The sequence below is a fragment of the Engystomops pustulosus genome, chromosome 2, assembly GCF_040894005.1.
Source record: "Engystomops pustulosus chromosome 2, aEngPut4.maternal, whole genome shotgun sequence".
Lineage (NCBI taxonomy): Eukaryota > Metazoa > Chordata > Amphibia > Anura > Leptodactylidae > Engystomops > Engystomops pustulosus.
Window position 1 is genome coordinate 183429753 of NC_092412.1, and position 25287 is coordinate 183455039.

The 25287-nt window shown below is 40.9% G+C and overlaps 2 protein-coding genes across 5 annotated transcripts in view; one reads left to right on the forward strand and one right to left on the reverse strand.

Moving 5' to 3' along the window:
• ELK4 (ETS transcription factor ELK4) overlaps positions 1–24524 on the forward strand; it is a 43176-nt gene extending 18652 nt beyond the window's left edge. Inside the window, exon 5 of one of the 2 annotated variants that reach the window (XM_072137505.1) lies at positions 24393–24524. In XM_072137505.1, coding sequence (XP_071993606.1) covers positions 24393–24485 — 93 coding nt within the window. In that variant the 3' untranslated portion in view covers positions 24486–24524. Of the gene's footprint in view, positions 1–1526; positions 10218–24392 lie in introns of those variants that run through there. The other variant, XM_072137504.1, reaches the window with a different exon arrangement.
• The window catches only part of MFSD4A (major facilitator superfamily domain containing 4A), a 55414-nt gene continuing 40580 nt past the window's right edge, over positions 10454–25287 (reverse strand). For all 3 annotated transcript variants that reach the window (XM_072137502.1, XM_072137501.1, XM_072137503.1), the window contains 5 exons: positions 18936–19109; positions 18262–18409; positions 17208–17278; positions 15117–15237; positions 10454–10636 (listed from right to left, as the gene is read on the reverse strand). In XM_072137502.1, coding sequence (XP_071993603.1) covers positions 10581–10636; positions 15117–15237; positions 17208–17278; positions 18262–18409; positions 18936–19109 — 570 coding nt within the window. In that variant the 3' untranslated portion in view covers positions 10454–10580. The remainder of the gene's footprint in view (positions 10637–15116; positions 15238–17207; positions 17279–18261; positions 18410–18935; positions 19110–25287) is intronic.

Genomic DNA, 25287 nt, shown 5'->3' on the forward strand with positions numbered 1-25287 from the left:
ACCTGTTTTGGAATCATACTCCTATAAATAACTTTCTGTACTGGAACGTTCAATAATAAATAGTCCAAATAAAATGGGTGCACCAGCGGTGAGAAAACAACAAGTCCTTTTTGTTTTTCTCAGTTGCTTGCCAGAAGCACTGTTGCTTTTATCACACTCAAGGTATCAATTTACAGTGGTCATTTTGAGTTAATTTGAACATTTATTTTCCAGTTTTGTAACTTTAATCCTCCCAAAAAAAAATAAAAATTAAAAGTGGTCTTTTAACAATGTTTTTGAATTATCCCGGTGTCATGAAACAATGCCTTAAAATTATTAAGTTATTGGACCAAAAAGTAGGTAAGTTATGACCCTTAGACAAATAAGTTTAAAAATTCACTAAAAATGCCCTGTCATTAAAGCCTTTTTGACCAGGACTTAAAAGGTTTAGGACTGGAAGGGGAGGTCGCAATAACTTCTTTACAAGTGTCATAGACGCCTGCACAGGTAGCGTTAGCATTTAAAAGAAAAAGTTTCTTGTCACTTGAGAATTTGTCCTGCACCTGAGCTCTGGAAACAGCACAAGAACAGCTATTGTCCTGTTGCCTGACACATCTTAATGCCAAGCCACTCCTTTGGCTAACTGCCTAGTAAGTAACATTTATGCCTTTTTGTATGAACCTGTGTTAGGTGTAATTTGTGGGGGCTGAACAGTTTTAATTAATACTATTTTGGCATGGCAAAATGGTGACAAAGTGAGAATTGAGACATTATTTTGTAATGCAGTTCACCATATAGGATGATTATTTTGATCTAGTGATCTGGCTGTCGGCAATTCAGGAATGCATAATATGTTTATGATTTTATTTGTTTATGTATATGTACATTATAAGAAGAAAGGGGGTGTTTTGAATATCTACTTTTACATTTTTATTTATTTTTTTTGTAAAGGGCTTCTCTAGTGATGACAAGTAAATACGGTGGACATACATTGACGCTGGGGAGAATATCAGGGGATGAGCGCTGCTCACCCCCGCCCCTCTCCATAGGAATACACAGCGCACATCGCCGTATTCCTTCGAAAGATAGGACATGTCCTATCTTGCTATGGAACGGTATGGTGCCGAACGTGTGGTGCACCGTAACGCTCCCGTACGGCGCCGTAAGGCCATAAAAGTGTATGGAGGACGTATTTACACCATATATACGTCGGCTGTATATACGTCCCCCATACGGTCATTTGAATGAAGCCTAACGGTTATCTTGCTGGTCTGGATCTCTGTGATCTTTACAGATCAGATAACAAGAACAGAGTTCCATTGCACTCCAGATGAATAGAGCAACCAGCCAGACATGTGCTCTGCTGCTCTATTAACCTCTATAGCAACAAATAAAATTATAACCATATTAAGTATTCACCCACCACAAATTGCCAGATTAAAAAGAAATTCTCCTATACTGTGAACAACATATACTGTTCTATTATTTTCATGTTATGTACTACCTTCATACTGTACACTTCTAATGCATCTAATTCTTTATTATAGTTTCCATCTGTCTATAACAGTCACATGCCGCTAGCATTATCCAGCTTTGATAGTCCGTCGACTCCTGGACCATTCTCTCCTGACTTGCAAAAGTCCTAGCAGTTACACTGAAGACCAGGACACAAGGAGACGATAATCCTCCAGCTAAGTTCATTGTGAGATCGGGTTCCCTGGATCTGGTTAAGTAATAATGTACTTTCACCTCTGATTTATGTATGTGACATTGACCTGACCAATACCCATGCAACATTGGCCATTCTGTGTCCTTTCTTCATCAAAGAATAACCATTGTTCTCTGCTCTCACTGAGCTAACACCTAAACCAAGGTCTCATTGTATATCATAAGTAATAGCACTCTATTTTTCGACTGAATTTTTATCCAAATGATGAGAGCCAGGATTATTTTTTATGTATTAAAGCCAGGATTGACTTCTCAGGTCCTGTAATTTTACCAGGCGTTTAATTTTTTCGGACTACCCAGTGGAAAAAAAAGATCTTTATTGTGCAGAAAGGAAGTCACTTTTTTTTTCTTGTTTTCTTTCGGAAAGATCGGGTAGGAAATACAAAGCACTTAAATTGGACTAAATCCAAAGGAAAGGAGCAGACTTCTGAAGATGTCATTTGAAGGCAAACAATAACTTAGAAAGCTGAAGTTGACAGCACCCCAGATATCGTGCATCATTTACTCAGAACCAAAACCGCACATTTAATCTATCCAAGGAATTTGCAAGAAAAAAGGACTGACATCTTCTTCATGGATATGTAAAGTCGTCTGCTTATTAGCTCTGTAAGACAGTTGTGCCTGCTTCAAATGTCTGTAGTGCCTAATCCAGAATGTTAGAATATTGAGCTTTTTTAAAAGAAATTTATGCTCAAACCTATGCAATATTTGTTTAACGGAAATTGTATATTTTAATATATTAGCTTGTACATTGCTTGAACATAGATGACAAAGTAGACCTTTAATCTTAGCAAGTGTTTTGAAGCCACTAACAAACAGACTGTCGCAGTGTATGTATGTATGTATGAAGCATCCTATTCCAGTGTTATTGTGTGGTACTAGCAAGGCAGTACGCAGGTCTGATGATCAGTGGACTGCCTCTTATTGGAGTTGCCTCACTTTACTGTCAGCTCTGCATCACAGGAGAAGGATCAAACTGCTTTCCTTTGAACTGTCTTTAAAGGGAAACTAACTTCTAAAAGCACTTTTTATAAGCCACAAACATAGTTTGCATAGTGCAATAAGAGACACTGTTGGAACCGGCAATTGACCTTTAAAGGGAACAGTTCAAACGACAATGGCTTGCAGTGGTAACCTGAAAGGTAAGGGGAAGGCAACTTGGGCTTTTTGAACGCCAACCAACCTCCAACTCCCCCCTTCCCCGGGGCTCACCAGACACCGCTGGTAGGGAGCCAACAGGTATCGTACCTATGTTCCAATCATAATAGCAGAGGAACTGAGAGAATTAAGTTCTGCCTTGTGTTGTACAATTAGTTGGTGATTGTGTTGCCATTCCCTAACTTCCTAACCTTCCCAATGCTGCCCCCAGTTATAGATTCATGAACTGCTTCAGCTGTAAATGAGTTTGTGTTGCAGCAGACATGAGCTTTTCCGTATCGTGTCCTTCTCAGAGTGAGACAAATAGACTGTTTAGCAGATGTCCATCAGTGTTTTGTGTGCGGGTTCAGGCGACACATTGTTTGGTCTAGAAATCTCAGTGCCATGTTAGAACTCCTCTCCAAACAATCCACTGCAAAAACGCTTTGCTTTGAAGTAAGCGGATCCATTATTTTCGTTCTGTGATTTAACTGGGAACGTTTTATAAACGTGTTATCTGTGTGTCTTTATGCTATGGCTTTAAGCACTTTCTAAGGGAGAATATATATATATATTGTTTACTAATCATTCGACTAATGTTAATATTATCTGCAACTTATAGTCTTTACTATTACCAAATGAAATAGTAGTATAGCAGTAAGTTTATAGCTGCATCTGACAGGTAAGACTTGGACAACCAGCATTTCACACTAACCACAAGTTACCACCATTGCTGATATGCAATGTCTGATTCCCCTCCCCCCCCCCCCCCTCCACTAAGCAATGGGGAATAACTGAAGTGTTTCCCTAAGCTCTAGCATTGGCTGTAAGAGAACATATTGGCTCTTCTGCCACGAGAATGTGATATAATGGAGGGAAGGTAATGTGATAGTTTTATATGATTTGGAGTCCTGTATACCCTGTCTGTTCACAATCACAGGATGCCCTCCATGTACGCACACTGACACTGTGTGTGGGAAGGGTAAGCAGGGATCTTTTCTTCACTTCATATTGTATTGTGAGGTTTTACTAGAGAATCTGGTTTTAAATTCTATAGACCAATCATAGCAGAGGCTAAAGGGCTATTTTACCATGAGTTTAAGTAACTATGTATCTGTGTCTATGCTGTGGGTTTTGAGCTCTGCTGAGGAGCTCTAACCACTATGACATCATTTTAAAAATATGACACAGAAGTTTTGACTTCAAAAAGGTGCGCTGTAGTAAGCATTTGCATCTCCCAATGTGTCCATGGCTAACTGGAATATAAAAATTAATGTCCATTTACCTGCCTTATACAAGTTCTATGGACTATGTAGATGTTCAGTTTTTTTTCATTGTTTTATTGAACTGTTTGTATTTTCTGGTAAACAAAAAAACTAAAACAATAGTCTTTTAAAGGATTCTTTTGTTTGACATGTATGTGCCCTGTAATATGTTCTTCAGTATCAAATCTCTCATACACTCTGTCGGCTCATACTATTGCTGCTTTTCACCTCTCTTTCAATCTCTTTTCAATCTCTCTTTTAGGCACCCACCTCATGGAGAGTAATAGCATTGTGGATTTCATTTAAACTACTCTCATCCTTACGCCGCTAAAAAAAAAACATCCATCTGGTAGATTATATTTCACTGGATGGGAATCCTTGCATTATAGTAAAATATGATGCAAAGGCCCCTGTCTGCCAGCGGTAAAGCATGCCCTTTTATTAGACTAGTCATAGGAGTGCCAGAAAACTGTCTGAATCCCTTCATAAATGAGGTGCAGACAGTCATAATTTTAGTCCAAATTATGATGTGTACAGATTTATAAATCTCCCCCACTGTTGTTGCTGTTGTCAGCAAACAGGGAGCCCTTGCATCATAGATCAATATAATGCAAGGACTCCCTTCCAGTGCACCTTGGCCAAAAAAAATTGTCCGTCATTGTCTCACATTTACTGATTGCTAGGGTGATCCCATTCCAACTCAGATAAGTGGAAATGGTGGATAAACATATTTATGAAACAAAATTGCTTACTTGTGCCATATTGATTATATTCCTCATTTCCTTTTTTCGGCACCAAGGAAACAGAAAATTGATGTAACTGCAGTGATGCCCTAACTACCGCTCCCCCTCCCCACCCCCCAAATGTGAACATACACTTAAAGGAAACCTATCGCTTGAAATGGTAGGTGTAAGCTGCAAATACCGAGCACCAGCTCAGGGTGAGCTGGTGCCGGAGCTTACTTTCGTTATTGTCCTAAACCGCAGCATTGCGGTTTATACTCTTTTTAATCTTTAGATCTGAAGCAGCTTCAGCACACCACACGGCCGTGCGCTTGGTGCGCCGAAGCTGCTTCACATATAAAGATTAAAAACGGCACGTGAGTCTCCTGCAGATTGCTGCGGGTTTGTAAGGCAGTTATAGGCCCCTCCTATAGACCCTATTTTCACTATCCACTCATGAATGATGATACAAGGAGACCCATCAAGTAGCTGTTGTTCTGTGGGGAAGAAGGGACTCCTTGTATCATATGTCATTGTCCTGTCCTCTGGCTTGTAATCTGTTTTTGCTCTTATATGTATCTAACCTTTATTAAGATTTACAACTAGGATATATTTATTCAGCTTAACAAACTGGTGAAAAACAGAGAAGTAACTTTTCTCCTCTATTATCACATGTCAGCCATTTGTCCTTGAATACTCTTGGGCCACCCTGTACCTAGAGAATCAAAACTAAATACATTTATTGTATACAGGCTGTCTTCTACTTAAGGACACCTGACTTATAGACAACCCCTAGTTAAAGACGGACCCCTCTGCCCCCTGTGACCTCTGGTGAAGCTCTCTAGATTCTTTACTATACTCCCAGGCTGCAATGATCAGCTGTAAGGTGTCTGTAATGAAGCTTTATTGATAATCCTTGGTCCAATTACGGCAAAAAAATATTGAAATCTCAATTGTCAGTGGGGCAAAAAAAATTCTCTGGTTCTGCAGTGATAAAATATACACTTCCGACTTACATACAAATTCAGCTTAAGAACAAACTTATGGACCCTATCTTGTATGTATCCTGGGGACTGCCTGTACAGTGCTAAATAACCCAATATGTCTTATGGGGCACACACTGGGGTACTAATAAGCATGTAAGTTAGGTTTACTGGAGACTGATTTGAAGGCTGCCACAAATTGATGAACTTTTTGATAAATTAGGCACAGCTGTCTGTCCTGAAATGTCGCCCCTAGTGGAGTAAAATAAGGTCAGTTAGGCTAACCACACGCTATCCCAATCTCTTAAAATGCTACATTTTTGCACAAATTGCAGACACAGTTGCAGAACATCGTTCTGTTTCTCCTTGAGTTTTGTCATTCAGGACATGATAAATGACCCAAACTGAGTGTGTAATGTGGTTGGACTAGTATAGTGTACTGGGTGTCCAAGATGAGCTGCATTAGTGCTCCTCATGTACAGGTAATGGGTTTGAGCGCTGGCTGTTCAACACTTATTCTTTATAAATCTTGCAGCACTATTATGCAATTTTTAATATAGAGTTGACTTTTTAATCTGAATATCCACAATGCATCATTTTATATTCAAGATGTTCCCAAGTTCCACAACAGTGTAGATGTTTTATGTAGCTTTTTAACCAACTCTTTTTGTCTGCATCTTACATCATTGTGTATATGTACCATGTACAATATTAGTCTGCGAGTGTCCACAATATGTATAATTTATGCTAATATTTGGATCTACAGCAGGATTGTATTGGGTCAAAAGTTAAAAACCTTATTAAGGTCTAAGGGGCAATTTTGATGACTTTGTTATCCAGGTTTTAAGATATTGCAGATGTCCCTCAGACCATAACTGTAAGTGGAACATTCCTTTAGTATGACCATCTTTTAAGTTGATAGAAGTCTTAGTAAATTTTACAAAACAGTAGGGATATGTCTGCAGGCTACTCAAAGCCCGTCTGCCAGGGGCTGCATGATTATGAACTATCAGTACTCCTGCACATGACTGGTCCCATATGTTGGTCTGATCCCATGGGCTGCAAACCTTGCACGGAACAGGAGATATTGGGGGACATGTATCATTATTTCTGCTAGGCAAATTGTCAAATTTTTGCGACTTTGAAGTCGTTTTTCAAGTACGCCTTGGCTGCACCTTGTGCAGTGTGCCTAATGTATCATTGTTTCCCAGATGTTCCGTGCGACTTTTCACTTAGGTTTCACTTTTAGAGCCATTTTTGCATCATTTCATTCTGTTTATTTTCTGATGGGGTTTTACCTGCACCCATCTGCACTGTCTCGTATAATAATAGCTTTATAGTTCCCACACCTCAGAGGGCCTTCACATGTTCTGTTTGCTGCATAGTGCCAGGGTTTCACCCAGCTGTCATTGGCTCACAACCGTTTGTCTTCTAGGAAATCTACCACCAGGATGAAGGATTGTAAGCCAAGCACACTGACATACAGGTATGTGCCTCCTCTGGCAGGAGCTGCTCTTGTTTTAGCTTCTTATTCTTATTATTTTTACAAAAAATGCTTTTAAAATTGGGAGCTTTGGGCTCCATAGATGTTAATGAAGCCTGGAGCTCCTCAGGCTCATTTGCATAATGATTTAAGCCTTTTTATCTTAAAAACAAGGGCATAAGAGGCTTAAAGAATAGCAGATCCTGCCAGAGGGGGCACACACTAGTATGTCATTGTGCTTTGTTTATAATCCTTCATCCTGGTATTAGATGTCCTTTATGCAGGTTGCCCGTGAGCGAGTTAAGTCCAAGAAACTATTTCCGTGTGCTGGAGGGATTTCCTGGACCAAACTCTGCATGTCAGTTCAGTCCAGTCCAGTGTTTTGAGATTCTGTTCTGGAAATCCCTCCAACACAAAGAGCAAGTTTCTTGGACCGAATACACTCATGGGCATTCGGCATTAAAGGCTAGCCAGCTGTGTCTGTACCTCTAGTTTTCTGTGGTTGTGGTGGTTGTTGTCGTTTATCAAATTTTCCAGGCAATGTAAGGCTGCTTTCACGTGAAATTATGAAAAGGGCTCTATGCTACCTGTACCATACCGTTGTGATACAGGTAGCATATGGCCCCATGCATTTCAATGGGCAATACGTCCATCCATTTTGGTGGTCATATTGTCCACCGTCCCAGGCCGTACCGCACTTCTCTCTATGGAGACGGGAGATGTAAGCAGCGCTTACCCCTCTTCTCCCCAGCATGTTCCCTGGGTGTGCATATGTTTGCCGGAAACTGGCCTAATCTTAATACCAATAACCAGCTCAAGCCTCCATTGGGTCTAGTGTAGCCATTCATTTCATACTTGATCATACTCCCGTCCAGTAATAGTGCTTTGTCTTATATAATACGTTTACGTGTAGTAAGAGATGTAAGAAAATTTTCTTCCGATGCTTTCTTTAATTTCCTTCAATTTTGAGGTTTCAGCTATTGATGATGTTTTGTTGTTGTTGTAACCTGCTCTTTTTGCCATATGGTCCTATATTTTATTTGCCTCTGGCAGACAAAGATCTAATAGCATTCTGCTCTGAATATCCAGCACTTATTACGGTTGCTTATTATGTACCTTTTTATACGTGTTTTTCACACTTTTATCCAAAGTATTTTTGTAAATTGATATAAATTTAAACTCAAAGAATTAAAGAAAAATTTTTTAGAAAAATCTTAGTTTTTTTAAAAGAAATCTTAGTTAAGTGCTCTGTCTTAATAACTACTTAAAAGGAATACCCCAACTTTGGGGCTTTTAACCAGTAAGCTAAATGCGGGTCACAAATAAATGCCAATTTCAATTACTGATTCTTGCCATAATATATTATTTTTTCTTTTAGTTGGAAACGTCTAGGAGTAAACTGAAATAAAATTATTTTTTAAAGAAAATTATGCCAAAGAACATGGAAAACAGTATAGCTAGTATTTGTATATTACACTTTGGTTCTATCAAAGTAAAGTTTTAGGTCCACAGTTAATGTGATTATTAATCTCTTCACCGGTCTCTTTATAGATACAGAGAAACAAATTACCTGCAGAAACATACAAGTTGACATCTGTCGCCACCACTAGATGGAGCAAAAGAGCTTTCTCCATTATGTCTTCCTGCATTCATTCACTAGTAGAATGTAGGAATATGATCCCTCAACTGGTAGCATCAGGACGTCGGCATGTTCATGTTCCCAAATTCAAACTAAAGGAGTATTCCCATTACTGCCTTGTAAATAGCCATAGAAGTAAATGAAAGTTGAATAAACAGTTTGGCACAGCCAGCTACCCTTAGGAGTTGCAGGATCCCTGCTCAACAAATGTGTCACCTCGTGTCGCTGCAATGGGAACACCCCTTTAAAGTTAAAAACTTGAAACTCTATTGAAAAAACTCTAACTACTTCAGAAACTACTGGTAATACTCAAGAGAATTTTTATCCTCCTTAGATTAAAAAAAATAAATAAATTTTTCCACTTTATCTGTTACTTCTATGGTGAACCCAGTCTTACAACCAAAGGCCGAATTCACACGAATGTATGTCCACCCACCTGATGCGCTGGAGAGGAGGAGGAGGAGGGGGTCAACCCTCCCCTTTCCATAGAAATGCACAGCCGTGCACATGGGGAATGATAGGAAATGTTCTATCTTTTCCCCGTGTACTGAGCGATGGGGTGTCACATATCGCTCCGTGCGCCTGCTGCTGTCTATGTGGGACAACATGTGTATGGCTGCAAGCTTTTGGCCATATATATACGTCCCCCGTAGGTTCATGTGAATTCAGCATAAAGTAGGTTTCCTCTGAGGTTTTTACAGGACCGTACTGTATCCATAATTTGATATGAGTCTTGTATGTCATACACTTAATGTTTGTGTAACTTTGTATTTAATACAAAAAGGGGATGGGTATTGTACGAATCTTTGATAATCAGCTCAAAACCCAAAAACATTAAATTTATCTGCTTTGTTGGTAAATGTTTAGCCAGAAAATGCAATTATGTTTTTGAATTTTCTTTTTTTAAATAAATATTTCTATGCAGATATTGCCTCTGGTGTGGTTATTTTTACAGGTAATGCGGCATGTTTGTAGCTTTAGCAACTGCCATAGCAACTGTTATGGGGTCCAGCACACAGCATCCTGCAGCAAGTTATGTACTACTGTGGGGCGGAAGGGCAGTTGGAAAGCTCCAGTAATTATCTCTGATCTGTTTGGAGAAGATACAGTTTACACTTTTCACTCTTTGGTATAGTGGCAGCCAATTGGTAAGATCAAAAAGGTTCTTTTTTACACTCATCAATGTACACTCTGCACCCCAGAAACAAAGCAAATGTAGATAGGAAATGGACAGCATGTGATTTAAAATTCAGGGTCTTAGGAAAGGGTCTGAGTACTTATTACTATGTTATATTTTAGATTTTCTATGCCACTTCCATGTCATGTGGGTGTGGAGGGGGAGTGTAGGGACGTGACAGAGGCAGAGGAATGGACGGGCTTTTAAAAACTTTTGTTTGCAGGTTTTGATGCAAAACTATACCAGGTCAGGAGTATACCATGTATCTGCCGGGAGACAGGTGGCGTGGCCTTTATCACATGCAATTTCCCCCTTTGTCTAGCAGGTCAGTTAGTCAATCTAATGCTTGCCGAGCAATGTGCTTTATTTTGTGTTCATTTTATTAGAATTGCTGCTACAGCAATTTTATTTTTTGCAGAGCTGAGAGAATTCGCCAACAATGATGGAAGATTTTGTTAGAGAACTTTTTACTGCTGATACCGTTCTTGTCCGCTGCCGAGGTCTGGACTTTTGTCTGATGAACCTGCAGAAAGAAGTGAAAATTATTATGAGCGACAAGTAACTTTTGCAAAGTAAACATGTAAAGATAATAGGGCCATAAATATATAGCACCAACATATTCCACATCACTACACAGAGCTTGCCAAATCAGTCCCTGTCCCCGTGGGACTCACAATCTAATCATTTTCCCAGACTTGAACCCGGGAACCCAGTGCTGCAAGGCTGTAGTGATAACCACTGAACCACTGTGACTTCTACTTTCAAGCACTGGATGTTCTTCTTAAATGTTTTATTTGTACTTTCCAATACCAAAGTAATTGACAAATTGCTATATAAACACCACAAAGGAAACTAAACTAGAGCTGCATAAAACTTCTTAAAATAGGTATTTTTTTACTCCCATGGTAAACTATAAATTGACTTTTCATAGTGTAACCACATCAAAGTCTTCTTGAAGGTTGTGTTCTATCTTTGCAACTGTATCTGTAAAAGTTGCTACCAGTAAGAAGGGCTGCAACCACCATGAGGCGAGATGAAAATCTCCTCTCAGGTGGCAGATGCCCGAACCGAGAGGAAGGGAACAGTACATTAGAGGGGGGACTGTATATAAATTCAATAGAGTGGTGTTATATATTTTACACTGCTCACAAAAATAAAGGAAGCGCTCAAATAACACATCCTAGATCTGAATCAATGAAATGTTCAGTTGAATGTCTTGACAGCAAAATCACCAAAAAAAAAAAATATATATATATATCAATGGAAATCAAATTTATTAACCAATGGAAGCCTGGATTTGGAGTCACCCACAAAATTAAAGTGGAAAAACACACTACAGACCGAGCCAACTTTGATGTAATGTTCTCAAAATGATTCAAAAGGTATATTGTGTGGCCTCCACCTGCCTGTATGACCTCTCTACAACTCCTCGGCATGCTCCTGACGAGGTTGCGGATGGTCTCCTGAGGGATCTCTTCCCAGACCTGGACTAAAGCCTCCACCAACTCCTGGACAGTCTGGTGCAATTTGACTAGATGTGAGGTAGATGGAGCGAGACATGGTGTCCCAGATGTGCTCAATCGCATTCAGGACTGGGGAACGGGCAGCCAGTCCATAGCTTCAATACCTTCATCTTGCAGGAATTGCTGACATACTCTAACCACATGAGGTCTAGTATTGTCCTGCACACCAACATATGGTGTCACAAGAGATCTGAGGATCTCATCTTGGTACCTAATGGCGGTCAGGTTACCTCTGGCGAGCAAAGAAATGCCACCCCACACCGTTACTGAGACACTGCCAAAACAGTCATGTTGAAGGATGTTGCAGGCAGCAGATCGTTCTCCACGGTGTCTCACGTCTGCCACGTGCTCAGTGTGAACCTGCTTTCATCTGTGAGGAGCACAGGGTCCCAGTGGTGAATTTGCCAATCCTGGTGTTCTCTGCCAAGTGTCCTGCACTGTGTTGGGCTGTGAGCACAACCCCCATCTGTGGACTTCGGGCCCTCATACCATCCTCATGGAGTTGGTTTCTAACCAACTGTGCGGACACATGAACGTTTGTGGCCTACTGGAGGTAATTTTGCACGGCTCGGACAGAGCTCTTCCCGTTACTCCTTGCACACAGGCGGAGATAGCGGTCCTGCTGCTGGGTTGTTGCTCTCCTACAGTTGCAGGATCCCTTCTCAAAAATGTGCCACCTCGTGTCGATGCAATGAGAACACCCCTTTAAAGGGAACCCGTCATCACTATTTTCACAAATACAGGTAGTGACAGGTTCCTATAGAGCTCTAGTAACTATCTGACACCCTGCTTGTAGCGAAGAATTATTCCCCTGAGATTCCCATAAATTCAACTTTATAGTTTTACCTGGTAACTAAGCATGGCTACAGCAAGTCCAGGTGGGCATGGCCTCCTCAGGCTGAGTCCAGCAGCTCATCCCTATCTCTGGATGCTGCTATAATGTCATGTGACCAGGGTGACATCATCACAGGTCCTATAGCTTTTGTAGCATTAGGAACTGTACACTAAGCATATATGTCATGAAATCACAGCATATTTTATCACATGAAATCACAGCAGCCTGCATGGAGAGGAGTAGAAGTCCATGCAGGCTGCTGTGATTGTTTTATGTGGTCAGATATCCACATGGGGTATAGTTTTCATATTAAGTAGCTCAAGGACCTTTGATGATGTCACCCTGGTCACATGACATTAGGCCATGCCCCTGGACTCGCTCCAAAGCTGCATAGATACCAGGCAAGATTATAACTCTGATTTTATGGGGATCTGAGGGAAACTACTTTTAGCTACAAGCAGGGTGTCAGATAGTTACTAGAGCTCTATAGGAACCTGCCACTACCTGTATTTGTGAAAATAGTGGTGACGGGTTCCCTTTAAAGTTTAAAACATGTAACTACTTCAGAAACTAATAGTCAACAGAATTTTTATCCTCCTTAGATAAAAAAAAACATTTTGCCACTTTACCTGGTTACTATGTGAACCCAGTCTTGCAACCTAAGGCCAAATTCAGACGAACGTACACTCACCGGCCACTTTATTAGGTACACCATGCTTGTAAGGGGTTGGACCCCCTTTTGCCTTCAGAACTGCCTAAATTCTTTGTGGCATAGATTCAACAAGGTGCTGGAAGCATTCCTCAGAGATTTTGGTCCATATTGACATGATGGCATCACACAGTTGCCGCAGATTTGTCGGCTGCACATCCATGATGCGAATCTCCCGTTCCACCACATCCCAAAGATGCTCTATTGGATTGAGATCTGGTGACTGTGGAGGCCATTTGAGTACAGTGAACTCATTGTCATGTTCAAGAAACCAGTCTGAGATGATTCCAGCTTTATGACATGGCGCATTATCCTGCTGAAAGTAGCCATCAGATGTTGGGTACATTGTGGTCATAAAAGGATGGACATGGTCAGCAACAATACTCAGGTAGGCTGTGGCGTTGCAACGATGCTCAATTGGTACCAAGGGGCCCAAAGAGTGCCAAGAAAATATTCCCCACACCATGACACCACCACCACCAGCCTGAACCGTTGATACAAGGCAGGATGGATCCATGCTTTCATGTTGTTGACGCCAAATTCTGACCCTACCATCCGAATGTCGCAGCAGAAATCGAGACTCATCAGACGTTTTTCCAATCTTCTACTGTCCAATTTCGATGAGCTTGTGCAAATTCTAGCCTCAGTTTCCTGTTCTTAGCTGAGAGGAGTGGCACCTGGTGTGGTCTTTTGCTGCTGTAGCCCAAAGTTCGACGTACTGTGCGTTCAGAGATGCTCTTCTGCCTACCTTGGTTGTAACGGGTTGCGATTTGAGTCACTGTTGCCTTTCTATCAGCTCGAACCAGTCTGCCCATTCTGCTCTGACCTCTGGCATCAACAAGGCATTTCCGCCCACAGAACTGCCGCTCACTGGATGTTTTTTCTTTTTCGGAACCATTCTCTGTAAACCCTAGAGATGGTTGTGCGTGAAAATCTCAGTAGATCAGCAGTTTCTGAAATACTCAGACCAGCCCTTCTGGCACCAACAACCATGCCACGTTCAAAGGCACTCAAATCACCTTTCTTCCCCATACTGATGCTCGGTTTGAACTGCAGCAGATTGTCTTGACCATGTCTACATGCCTAAATGCACTGAGTTGCCGCCATGTGATTGGCTGATTAGAAATTAAGTGTTAATGAGCAGTTGGACAAGTGTACCTAATAAAGTGGCCGGTGACTGTATGTCCGCCCGCCTGGTGGGCTGGAGTGGAGGAGGGGTCTACCCTCCCCTCCACATAGAGATGCTGTAGGAGAGCAACAACCCAGCAGCAGGACCACTATCTCCGCCTGTGTGCAAGGAGTAACAGGAAGAGCTCTCCCCTAGCCCTGCAAAATTACCTCCAGCAGGCCACAAACGTTCACGTGTCTGGACAGTTTGTTAGAAACCAACTCCATGAGGATGGTATGAAGGCCCGATGTCCACAAATGGGGGTTGTGCTCACAGCCCAAAACCGTGCAGGACACTTGGCATTTGCCAGAGAACACCAGGATTGGCAAATTCACCACTGGCACCTTGTGCTCTTCACAGATGAAAGCAGGTTCACACTGAGCACGTGGCAGACGCGACAGATTCTGGAGAGGCCGTGGAGAACGATCTGCTGCCTGCAACAGCCTTCAACATGACTGTTTTGGCAGTGTCTCAGTAACGGTGGTACATTATAAAAAATTAGTAGTCGCTTTATATTAATTTTGTAAATGAGAGGGTCTGTATATAATTCATTAGGCAGGGTGGCACTGTATATAAATTAATAATAAAGAGCTGGTACATATTAATTAGAGGATATAATATTATCTTGTGGCTACGATCACATTATGAATTTGCATCGTGTTTTAAAAAAATTAGTACATAATGCAACCAAGTACATCAGTTTTTGACTCAGGTAAAAAAAAGTCTAGAATCAGCCATGCCGGGTAGTATCAAATATAGTATCCTTACCTTCTAATCCTCTGGGATGCATATTGTCCAATACTACTAGCACCACAAACAGTGACAGAGCCAATATAGAAAGACTGACTCCACAAACCAAGAAACTGTAGCTGCCTTGTGTCTGGATAACCTGCATTGGAAAAAATAAATGCAGATGTAACTTTGCAAAGAAAAACTGAGCAAAAAAACATTTTTTTGATGATCTGATAGGTCACAGCTTTTTTTCAAATTCCAGTGTATGTACAGTATAAAAGATCTGTGCTGTGACACTTTGTGGGTCATTTATCTTTTCATTTATTAATTTGTCTACATTTTTCTATTTATTTTTTATAAAATGCTTTACAAATGTCTAAAGTCACTTCTTTCCATTTTCTAAGTTCTCCTTAAGTATGGGTTTGGCTAGAGTTTTTTTTGCGCCAAAAAATGTGGCAAATTTTATACAATTTGAAAAGATAAATGTCAGTTTGTGACATTTAGCACATCTGGAATAGAAGATAAATGCGGCTTACTGATGATAAACCAAAAATTGCAATGCACCAAAAAAGACAGAAAAAAGTAAGAAAAACAAAGATAAATTGTGTGTTTCCTTCAGCATCTGCGCGTTGCCGCAAGTGAAGGCGGCATAGTACACCCCTGGGTACGGGAAATGTGCAATGAAGTCTGGGTATTTTCTCTGCTTCACTTGCCACATCGCGAAAAGAGGCGCTAGCGCAGCATCTTCTTTTGTAAGTCCGATGAAAAGTGAATTTTTAAAAACTTTTTCACCATTTATAGCCCTCAAACAGATGAACAAGAGGGTGGACCTGTGGTCTTCTTTAACCCCTTACAACCAAGCCCTTTTTCCATTTTGCCTTATTTATTTTTTACGGCCCACTTTAAAAAATTTCTTGTGGGCTTGGTGTACATCTTTCAGTCTGTGCCCCAAATGATAAGTCTTCTTTGTTCTGTGGCTCGGTGCAATCACGGGTATACTAAATTTATACAGGTTTAAGGCTGCATTTACACTGACGTATATTACACGGCCCGGCGGGCATATGTCAGCTGTGATGGAGAGGAGGAGGGATGACCCCTCCCCTCTACATTGCAATGCATCAGGTACAGCCCATAACACTGGGAAAGTCCTATTTTTTCCTTGTGTATAGAGCGGTACAGTGCCACACGTGCGGCCATTGCCCCCTTACGGTCTTGTGAATGCGGCCTTAATGTTTTTTAATACATTTCAATAAATATAAACCTTCTGTACAAAAAACCCCAAATACTCATTTCCCCAACTTTTGACTCTAATAACTTTTTCATCCTTCGTTAAATAGAGGCATTAATTAAATTTATTTATTTTAAATTTTTTTTAATTTATTTATTTTACTATTTTTCAGACCCCCTGGGGTTTATTTAACCCTAGGTCTTCTGATTGATTCCACCATATACTTATCATTTATTACAATGTGCCACTGTAACAAATGACCAGAAAACATGCAGCCTTGGATCTTACAAAGAACAAAGGCTGTCACGGAGACAGAGGGGGTCATTTACTAAGGGCCCGAATCGCGTTTTTCTGACGGGTTATCTGAAAATTTCCATAAGAAAACCCTACGGATTCGGAAAAACCGCCGCATTTAAAAAAAAAGTGTCGCTTGACATGCGCTTACCTGCACCCACGATAGGACGGTGAACTTCAGTGCATTCCGATGAACTTCAGCACATCAGCGACACCTAGTGGACGTCGGGGGAACTACCTTAGTGAATCCCAGCAGAACCCGAATCCTCCGCAGAGAACGCGCCGCTGGGTCGCGAATGGAATGGGTAAGTAAATCTGCCCCAGAGTGTCCAGATGAAGCCACGCAGCGACAACCTAAGACCAAATGGCGCTGCCCACGCAGCTGGCAGCTTTTTCAGCGCCGATCGAAGGGTTAACGCAGCACCTGCACTGTAACAGTTAATACAGTATCAACGCTGAATCCATAAGATGAATACAGCTAGAGAAGGTGCTTAACACTACAAGAAGATCACTCTGGTTAAAACTGTGGAATTAGCTCACAATCCCAAATATTTAGCAAACCCTACATTTGACTATAAAAAAGACATTAATATTTTCCCTCTTACCATTCCTACTAGAATCTGAAGAACCATCTCACCCATCCCAGCAGCAGTGACAAGAACGGTTGTGGCACATCCTGTGAACATAAAGTAAAAGTTAATAGTCTAAAATCAAAAAGTTTTCCCACATGTCCTGCCCTTCTGTCTGTTTCGAAAATGCGGCTGATAAGTGCAATAAACCCTTCTGTGCCAGTGCCCTTTTCTGTTTCTGTGCATTTCTGTTTGTTTTTGCCTCCATGTTCCTGTGTTAGCGAACAAATGATCATTGTGGCTTTCTGACAACCGATCAAGTATAGCTGGCCAATGCATCCTATCCAAAAAAAAAATATGACCCATTTTATTAACTTTCATTTTTGGTTTTTTGAACCCCGTGAATTCTGATCACTTATTCAAGTAGCTCCATAGTAGTTGAAAATAGCTCCATTGAGGGGCTGAAACATTGCACTTTATTTCTCCAGGAGTGCTGTCTCACTTTCTATTTTCTGGATCACTTATTAAATATACTGCAATAATTTTTATTTGTAGTTTATTGTTTATATACTGCACTTTTATTATACCTTGTATAGACGCCACTATTGCCGTCTATGGGGACGTACATGCGCCCGCAAATTTGCGGCCGCATGTACGTCCCCGCAGACGGCCATGTGAATGTGCCCTTAGTGATGGGAATATGCAATGTAATATGAGTCTTCTCTTTAGCCCTCCCAAGACATCATGGCTTCATAGTACATCAAGTCTCAGAAAGGGGTTCAAATCCTATAAATTAGAAAAAACTAATAATGAGGCCTTATTCTGATAACTTAAGTCAACATTGAGTGCAAGTCACAGGCCGGTGGCTACACAGAGATAAGGTAATGCAAAAGCACAGCCCACAACCGATGTGCAAATACAAATAAGGCAGCAAAGGCTATTTCCAATCCTTATTTTACACTACATGTATTCATTATTGTGAGCCAATAAGGAATGCAATAGGATAGTGCCATAGAAGGTTAAAGATACATTTTGCCACAAATAAAAATATGATTCAAGTATTCTTCAGGTCTGAACTTGACTCTCTCACCTTTGTAGTTTAGCATATCTTCGGTGTAAGCCAACATGCTAGGGAAAACACTGCTCAGAAACAGACCCAGAAAAGCCGTACCAATAAATAGACCAGGAATACTGTTCAGTGACAACAGCAGGAACAGGAAGGTGCCTGACATTCCAATCTGGTGAGAGAGAAAAGGAGATTTACACAATCTGTTACCTTGGGGCATCTGCCATGAAGTCCAATTACTTTTTGTCTTCCAATGACAATAATCTTGATTGGCCTTTACTTACATTACTGTTAGTTTTGCCCATGGTCATAGTATATTGTCAATGTAGCAGGCATAGGGTGTCAGGCATAATGTGGAGATGTGTTAGTCTTGTCTCAACTGAGACAAAAAAAAAAAGTCTCCAAAAAGGAATAGCAGAAACCAGACAACATGGCGATACATCCACCATACTGTGGATACATACAGCTGACTACAACTGGGAAAAGTAATATGGGCCTCCTCATTAACAGTCTGCACACACAGAACTGTTGATAAAAAGACCATACAGAATAATATGGGTAAATGCAACAAACTACTTGTTGTACATAAAATGGGAAGATTGCCACCAAAACTTGAGCCTGTTGTGTTATCTATAGATAGCTTGTGATACTGGCTGTTAAGAGTCTGTCACTTAGCTTTTGTTATCCGGCCAACTTACAAGGTTAATAAAGAGCATGGAACGTGGAGGAACTCTGTAGGACACAGGTATGGAAATGAGTCTTCCCAGAGTGACACATGCCCAGAAGAGACTGGGCAGGTATCCTGCTGTCTTATGAGCTAAAGACAGTGGTTCTTCCACAGCGTAACTATAGACAAAGCCAGAATATTCACCCTGTAACAAAATACAGGCTTATTAATCAAAGAATACTTGCATGCCTCTTTAACATGAAAAACTGATGTTATTCCTAGAGAAAAGTTTAAGAGGACAGTGCATAAAAAATTGTCTTCTCCCTTATGCTCTGTAAATGGCTAAGTGCATCAGTTTTGCCATGAATGTTCCTTAAAGGGGGTTGCCCATGAAAGAAAGTTCTCAAATTATAATCCCCTCGTGATGTTTACACAAGAAACATCTTTTAACCCCTTACTTTACAATTTTACTTTTTTATTGTTGTTTTATCTCTGGAATATTACACTGACATCGATAAAACAGAGTCTCTAAGCAGACACTTCATGATCCTTCTGTGCTATGAGATGCTGTGTGGTACAGGGTTTATCTACACTTTTATTTAAACATTCTATGAGCATCAGAAACATAGAAAAAGACAAATATGACAAATGAGGCAGGAGAGAGGATGAGATCCATGATATGGATATAAAACACAATGACACGCTTAGCTCTGCTAACTCATCTAATCAATAAAACACACAGTCAGCTCTACTATAAATACCTTATCTGTCTGTAGCTTGTAGCATAAGTCTCTGCATGCTGTTGCTTGCCAGCAGGAAGTGCCTGTGTCTGAGTTGGTCTTGTAATGCAGGTGGGAGGGGCAGGAGTCAGAGAGCACTGCAGTGTGCAGACAAGAGAATCTATTCATGAGAATAATCTGATCATAGTCAGAAGATTTACGGTCAGTTCCAGGGGAAACCAAAATTGTGTACACCAGGGCTGATAGAGACAGGTTGGAATTATATCAGTGAAATGCTGTATTTTTGTGAATAACAGTGAATTAAAGAATGTGTTATTTTGTTATCCTGAGTACATTTAAGAATCTTGTCTTCGTGAAAATACCCCCTTAAATGCATGCTCTTTAAAACTTTTTTTTAAAGGTATCAGAAATAGATCAGAATAAATATATATTTATATAATTTTTTTTTTTCAACCCAGTGAAGACTACCACAATTTAGCCAGAACATTTCCATCACTTAGCTCTAGCAACTAAATGGGGCACATGTATCAAACTTTTGGCTTGCAATTTTTCTTTAATTTCTTGCTTATGCTCATTTGCGCCTAAAACAGTCTCCTTTTAAAGTTCACTATTGTCTACTTTTTTTTTTTTTTTTTTTGCAGTGTTACCCAAGTTTTCACATGAATCCAGATGTGAAAGTTGCGACTTTTTAAAAAGCCGCAAATTTTGGTGCAAATTTATGGCTGGAAATCAGTGTGGAACTGATTGCAATTTCTGAAGACTATTTGCACATTTACATTAAGACCAAATGTCACATGTAGCAATAAAGAAAAACCACCAAGATACATCTGACCAGCAGAAAAGTAAAAAAAAAAACAGATGGACAAAGCCAGACTTATGATACGTGTGTCCCAATGTGTATTGAACTGCAGATGTACATGATATGTATCTATAACTCCCAAATCACCTAATGGAGGCCTAAAAAGTGTCAGGACTCCAATTTTTCATGACACTAATTCTATTTTGGGGCATAATGATGATGGACGCAGGAGATACTACTGGGATGGAGTGGACCTGATTTAGCTTTGATTAAGTGCATCCGGGGACAGAGTGGACCTACATCTACCATTAGGAAGACAGCAGACTATGGGTCCATAAGAGGGAAAAAGAATTAATTGTGTGTAAGGCATGCAATCAATTGATTACAATAGTGGACATGTCTGTGCTCTCTGCCTGCGCATACTGTATGATCAGGTGGGGCAGCATCATACAGTGTTTGAGGGCAGAGCTCACAAACCAGAGGATGAAGAGGATGCTGCAGGGATCACAGGAGGTAAGTTTTGTTTTTCTTCATATTATTAGGGGCCTGTGGTGACAGTAGTGAGGGAAGGCTGCTGCTGGACACTTCATTTGTTTAGAGAGGCTGCTGCTGGACACTTCATTTGTGAGGGGAGGCTGGTGAACATTTTATTTGTAAAGGGTGGGGTCTGCAGGACACTTCATCGGTGAGGGAAGGCTGCTGGACATTTCTTGAATGAGGGGAGGCTAATATATGGCTGGAGTATGGGGCTATGACTTTATGTCTATGTAGCATATTTGTATTCTCAAATGTAATGTGTGGGACAGAATGGTAGCAAGAGTTAGGTATATAGGGCCCCTATCCAAAGTTTGCAGCAGACCCACTGATAATATTGCAACATACCAGCATGTGGGATAATATCACATGACAAATATATCCAGCTTAGAGGAAAGGTAAAGAAGGACACTTTTGTATGGGCAACATATGTAACTGTGACATATACCGTATTGTACCGCAGTGTACCCAAGGAAATTCTCCTACCATGTACCTCTAACTTGCTTGATTGTGCAACACCCCTGCCAATGTATGGGCAAGGGAGTAGTTGCGAATTAGGCCCTCAAACTGTCAGGATCCATATAGTGAGTCTGATCAACTCACCCAGGGATTATTCAGGGAAGACTGAGGTAATTAGCAGCTGTAGATTCTGCCTGAACAGGCAATAGTAATGTGGATGAACAGGCAACATTCAGTAATGTGGATGAACATTCAGTACTGACACGTAACCTAATCCCAGGACCAGAGTCAGGAGACTCAAATCCAGAGCTGCAGATTCGTTTGGACACAGCTCCATCCCAGCCTGCATCTTCTACCAGGCTGGTGCACTATTTCCGAGGACCCTCTCCACGACCACTCCAGTAATCCGAATCTGCTGTGAGACCGTTTAGTACCGTTGTCTGCTGTTGTTCAATAAAGAACCGTGAGTTATTTTGCACAACGTTGCCTCGGTCTGATACCTGGATACGACGGTCTACCACCACGCGCTCCCAATCCATTACACAGGGACCAATCTTAAGGGGTTGCCCCAGGGAGAACCAGTATATCAGCCTCTCCCTCCATCTTTCTTGCACACACCACCTGCTGGAGACCTGCCAGGCTTTAGGACGGCCCTCCAGTATTCTGGGCCCGGCTGCCTCCAGGCCCCAAGAAAAGGCTAGACCCCGGTGGTTGTTGTTGCAATTGGACTCCAACTGTTTCAGCAACAAAGCATTTCTTCAGCAGAACAGAATGGGGGATAACCAATCATGGCGTCTGTCGTCAAAATAGCCACCACTGTCTTGCGATTGCCACTTATTATTGCATTATATAGGTTCCACTGATATGTATAAGTCACATCACCCCATGAAGTTAGCTTTCTTTTATTAACTATAAATGTCATGCTTGTAAACACTCTGAGAAAGTTTTGACAATAGTGGTTTAGAGTGCATGAAATTATGTATCTGTAAAATGGGAAATGCATGATTAATGTACTGTATGTATGATTAAACATTAATCCTTTACAGAAAGTATTGTGACTCTCTTAGAACATACCATAAAAATAGAAAGTGAGGCAGCACTCTGGTATAATCAAGGTGTTTTATTCACCCAATGTGACAGGTGGAACGTCTCAGCTCGTCAATGGAGCTATTTTCAAGCATTGGGTGAATAAAACACCTTGATTATACCGGAGTGCTGCCTCAGGGTGCGGTCACACGTCGCGTTTAACGCATGCGTTTAAAAACGCATTGGAATAGCTGAAGAGTGATTTGCCTAATTAAACACCTCTTAACACTTGTGTTTACAAAACGCATGCGTTAACCGCGATGTTAACGCATGTGTTAACAACCGCATGCGTTAACCGCGATGTTAACGCATGTGTTAACAATGCGTTAACGGTTGCGTTTTGTAAACACAGGTGTTAGCAGCTGTTTAATTAGGCAAATCACTCTCCAGCTATTGCAATGCGTTTTTAAACGCATGCGTTAAACGCGACGTGTGACCGCACCCTCACTTTCTATTTTTATGGAGTATCGTTGCTAACCCTGGAGCCGGGATTACGGAGGCTTGCGCCCGCATTGGAATTTATTCCATCCACAGTGCTGCTCCACTCGACAATTTTCTGTACTATCACAAATGACTCTCTTAGTATATTTAACAAGAAAATTTGTTCTTATCCCATACGAACAAGCCAAGTAAGCTCAGCAAATATGGATTTTTTAAAAGACATGAGCCTACAGTTGATCCTGAATATCCCTCAACCTCTTTGCCCATATGCAGTCACCCACCCTTTGACCAGTTGTCAGTTTGTTTATACATTATAGGTGTAATTGCACAAAGTAAAGTTATAATAAAAGATGCTGTAGAATTGTCCTTTGAATACAAATATTAAAAGGAAATCTACTCTCAAAATCAAGCATGATAAAGCATGGGCACTTACTTATAGATCCAGGCACCATGTCTGTGGTAATGTTTTTATATTTGTTATCTATGCCTTCCTTCCTTCTAAAGGGCTACTTGGGCAATTCCCAGAGCCCCTATGTGCTGCTGATTCACAGGACCCTCTAACTGTGTGCTGAAACTGCCTATGCTGCAGTAAGATTACATTAGGGAGAGGGGTATGGTGGGACAGTCTAACAGTGTGAATATGCAGCATGGGGGGGCTCTGGGAAACACCCCAGTAGTCTTTCAGACTCATTATCATCCTTTTAAAAGTTGATTCACGGAGCCTGGATCTGGAGTAACTGTCCCTGGTTTATCCATGCTTAAATTTGGTTTCATTTCCTATAATAAAGCAGATATAGAGACCAAATCACATGACAAGTCATCTTTAAATGTTTTCTACCATCAGTTCTAACTATACAAAGACAGTTTAAAGGGGTATTCCAACAAAGACAAGTATCTTAAATACAGGCAGTCCCCTACTTAAGGACACCCGACTTACAGACGACCCCTAGTTACAGACAACCCCTATGCCCACTGTGACGCTTGGTGAAGCTATCTGAGTGCTCACTATAGTCCCAGGCTGCAATGATCAGCTGTAAGGTGTCTGCATTGACGCTTTATTGATAACCCTTGGTCCCATTACAGGAAAAAATGTTGAAACTCCAATTGTCACTGGGGCGAAAAATGTAAAAATATACAGTTCTAACTTACATACAAATTCAACTTAAGAACAAACCTATAGAACCTATCCTGTACGTAACCCGGGTACTGCCTGTAGGCTCAGGATAACAAAATAACACATTCTCCAATTCTATGTAATTAACACAAATCCAGCATTTCACAAATATAATTCCAACCTGTCTATCAGTCCTTGTGTACACAATTTCAGTTGCCCCTGGTTTCCGACTCTGTATCTTCTGACTTTACGGTCGGCAGCCATATTGTTTGACGCTGTGGAGCTGAGCTGTTCTCTGCTTTCTGATCCTTACAGCGGACCCTTCCTGCATTCCAGGACGAGCTCACACTGATACACACGGACCTCCCGGCAGACAACAGCAACAGTGAGAGGGGAGCTGCACGCTAAAGGCAGATAATTTCTTTATTCGGGGAGGGAGGCACATCAGGTCTGATAGTATAAGAGCAAAGATATAGCAGGGCTGACTGTGTCATTGTGTGTAATGTGCATCTCATCATGTCATCTCTGATCTGTCTCATCGCTCTTTCTATGTGTCAGATAGTAGTACAATGTTCAGAAGGTAAATGAAAGTGTATATAAACCATGGACCCTGATAATCTAAGCACAGAGGGATTTTGAAGTGTCTGCTTAGAGTGTCTCCGTTCACACTCTAGAATCTTACACTGACCATCAATGATAGGAGCTAAAACATTAATAGAACTGAGTAAAATTGTAAAGTAAGGGGTTAAAAAGTATCTTTATTGTGTAAACATCACTAGTGGATTGAAATTTGAGAATTTTCTTTCGTGGGCAATTCCCTTTAAGGTAGCAGACCTGGAGAGCTTTCTGTGTGTTGTTAGTAGCAGCAGTACTGAGAAAACTGCTTTTACATTCAAGGATTGTAGCTGACTTGATGCACCCCTATGTGAGATCTCCTATTGAACTTAGCACAGCCCATCCCCTCTGCTCTGAATAAGAGCAATGGCAGTTTTTGGCATTTTTGGCAGTTTTTAGACTTTTATTAATGTAAGCCTACTGCCTCACAACTGACCCGCAAGTAAATTGTTGAGTAGATCACTTAAAGGGAACCTGTCACCACAAGCCTCTATTATAAACCTCACACAATACCTATTCAATCAATTCTATTGCTGTTTCTGTATGATTTTGCTGTGCTGTAAAAAAAAATCTTTTATTCTTCCTCAGTTGACTT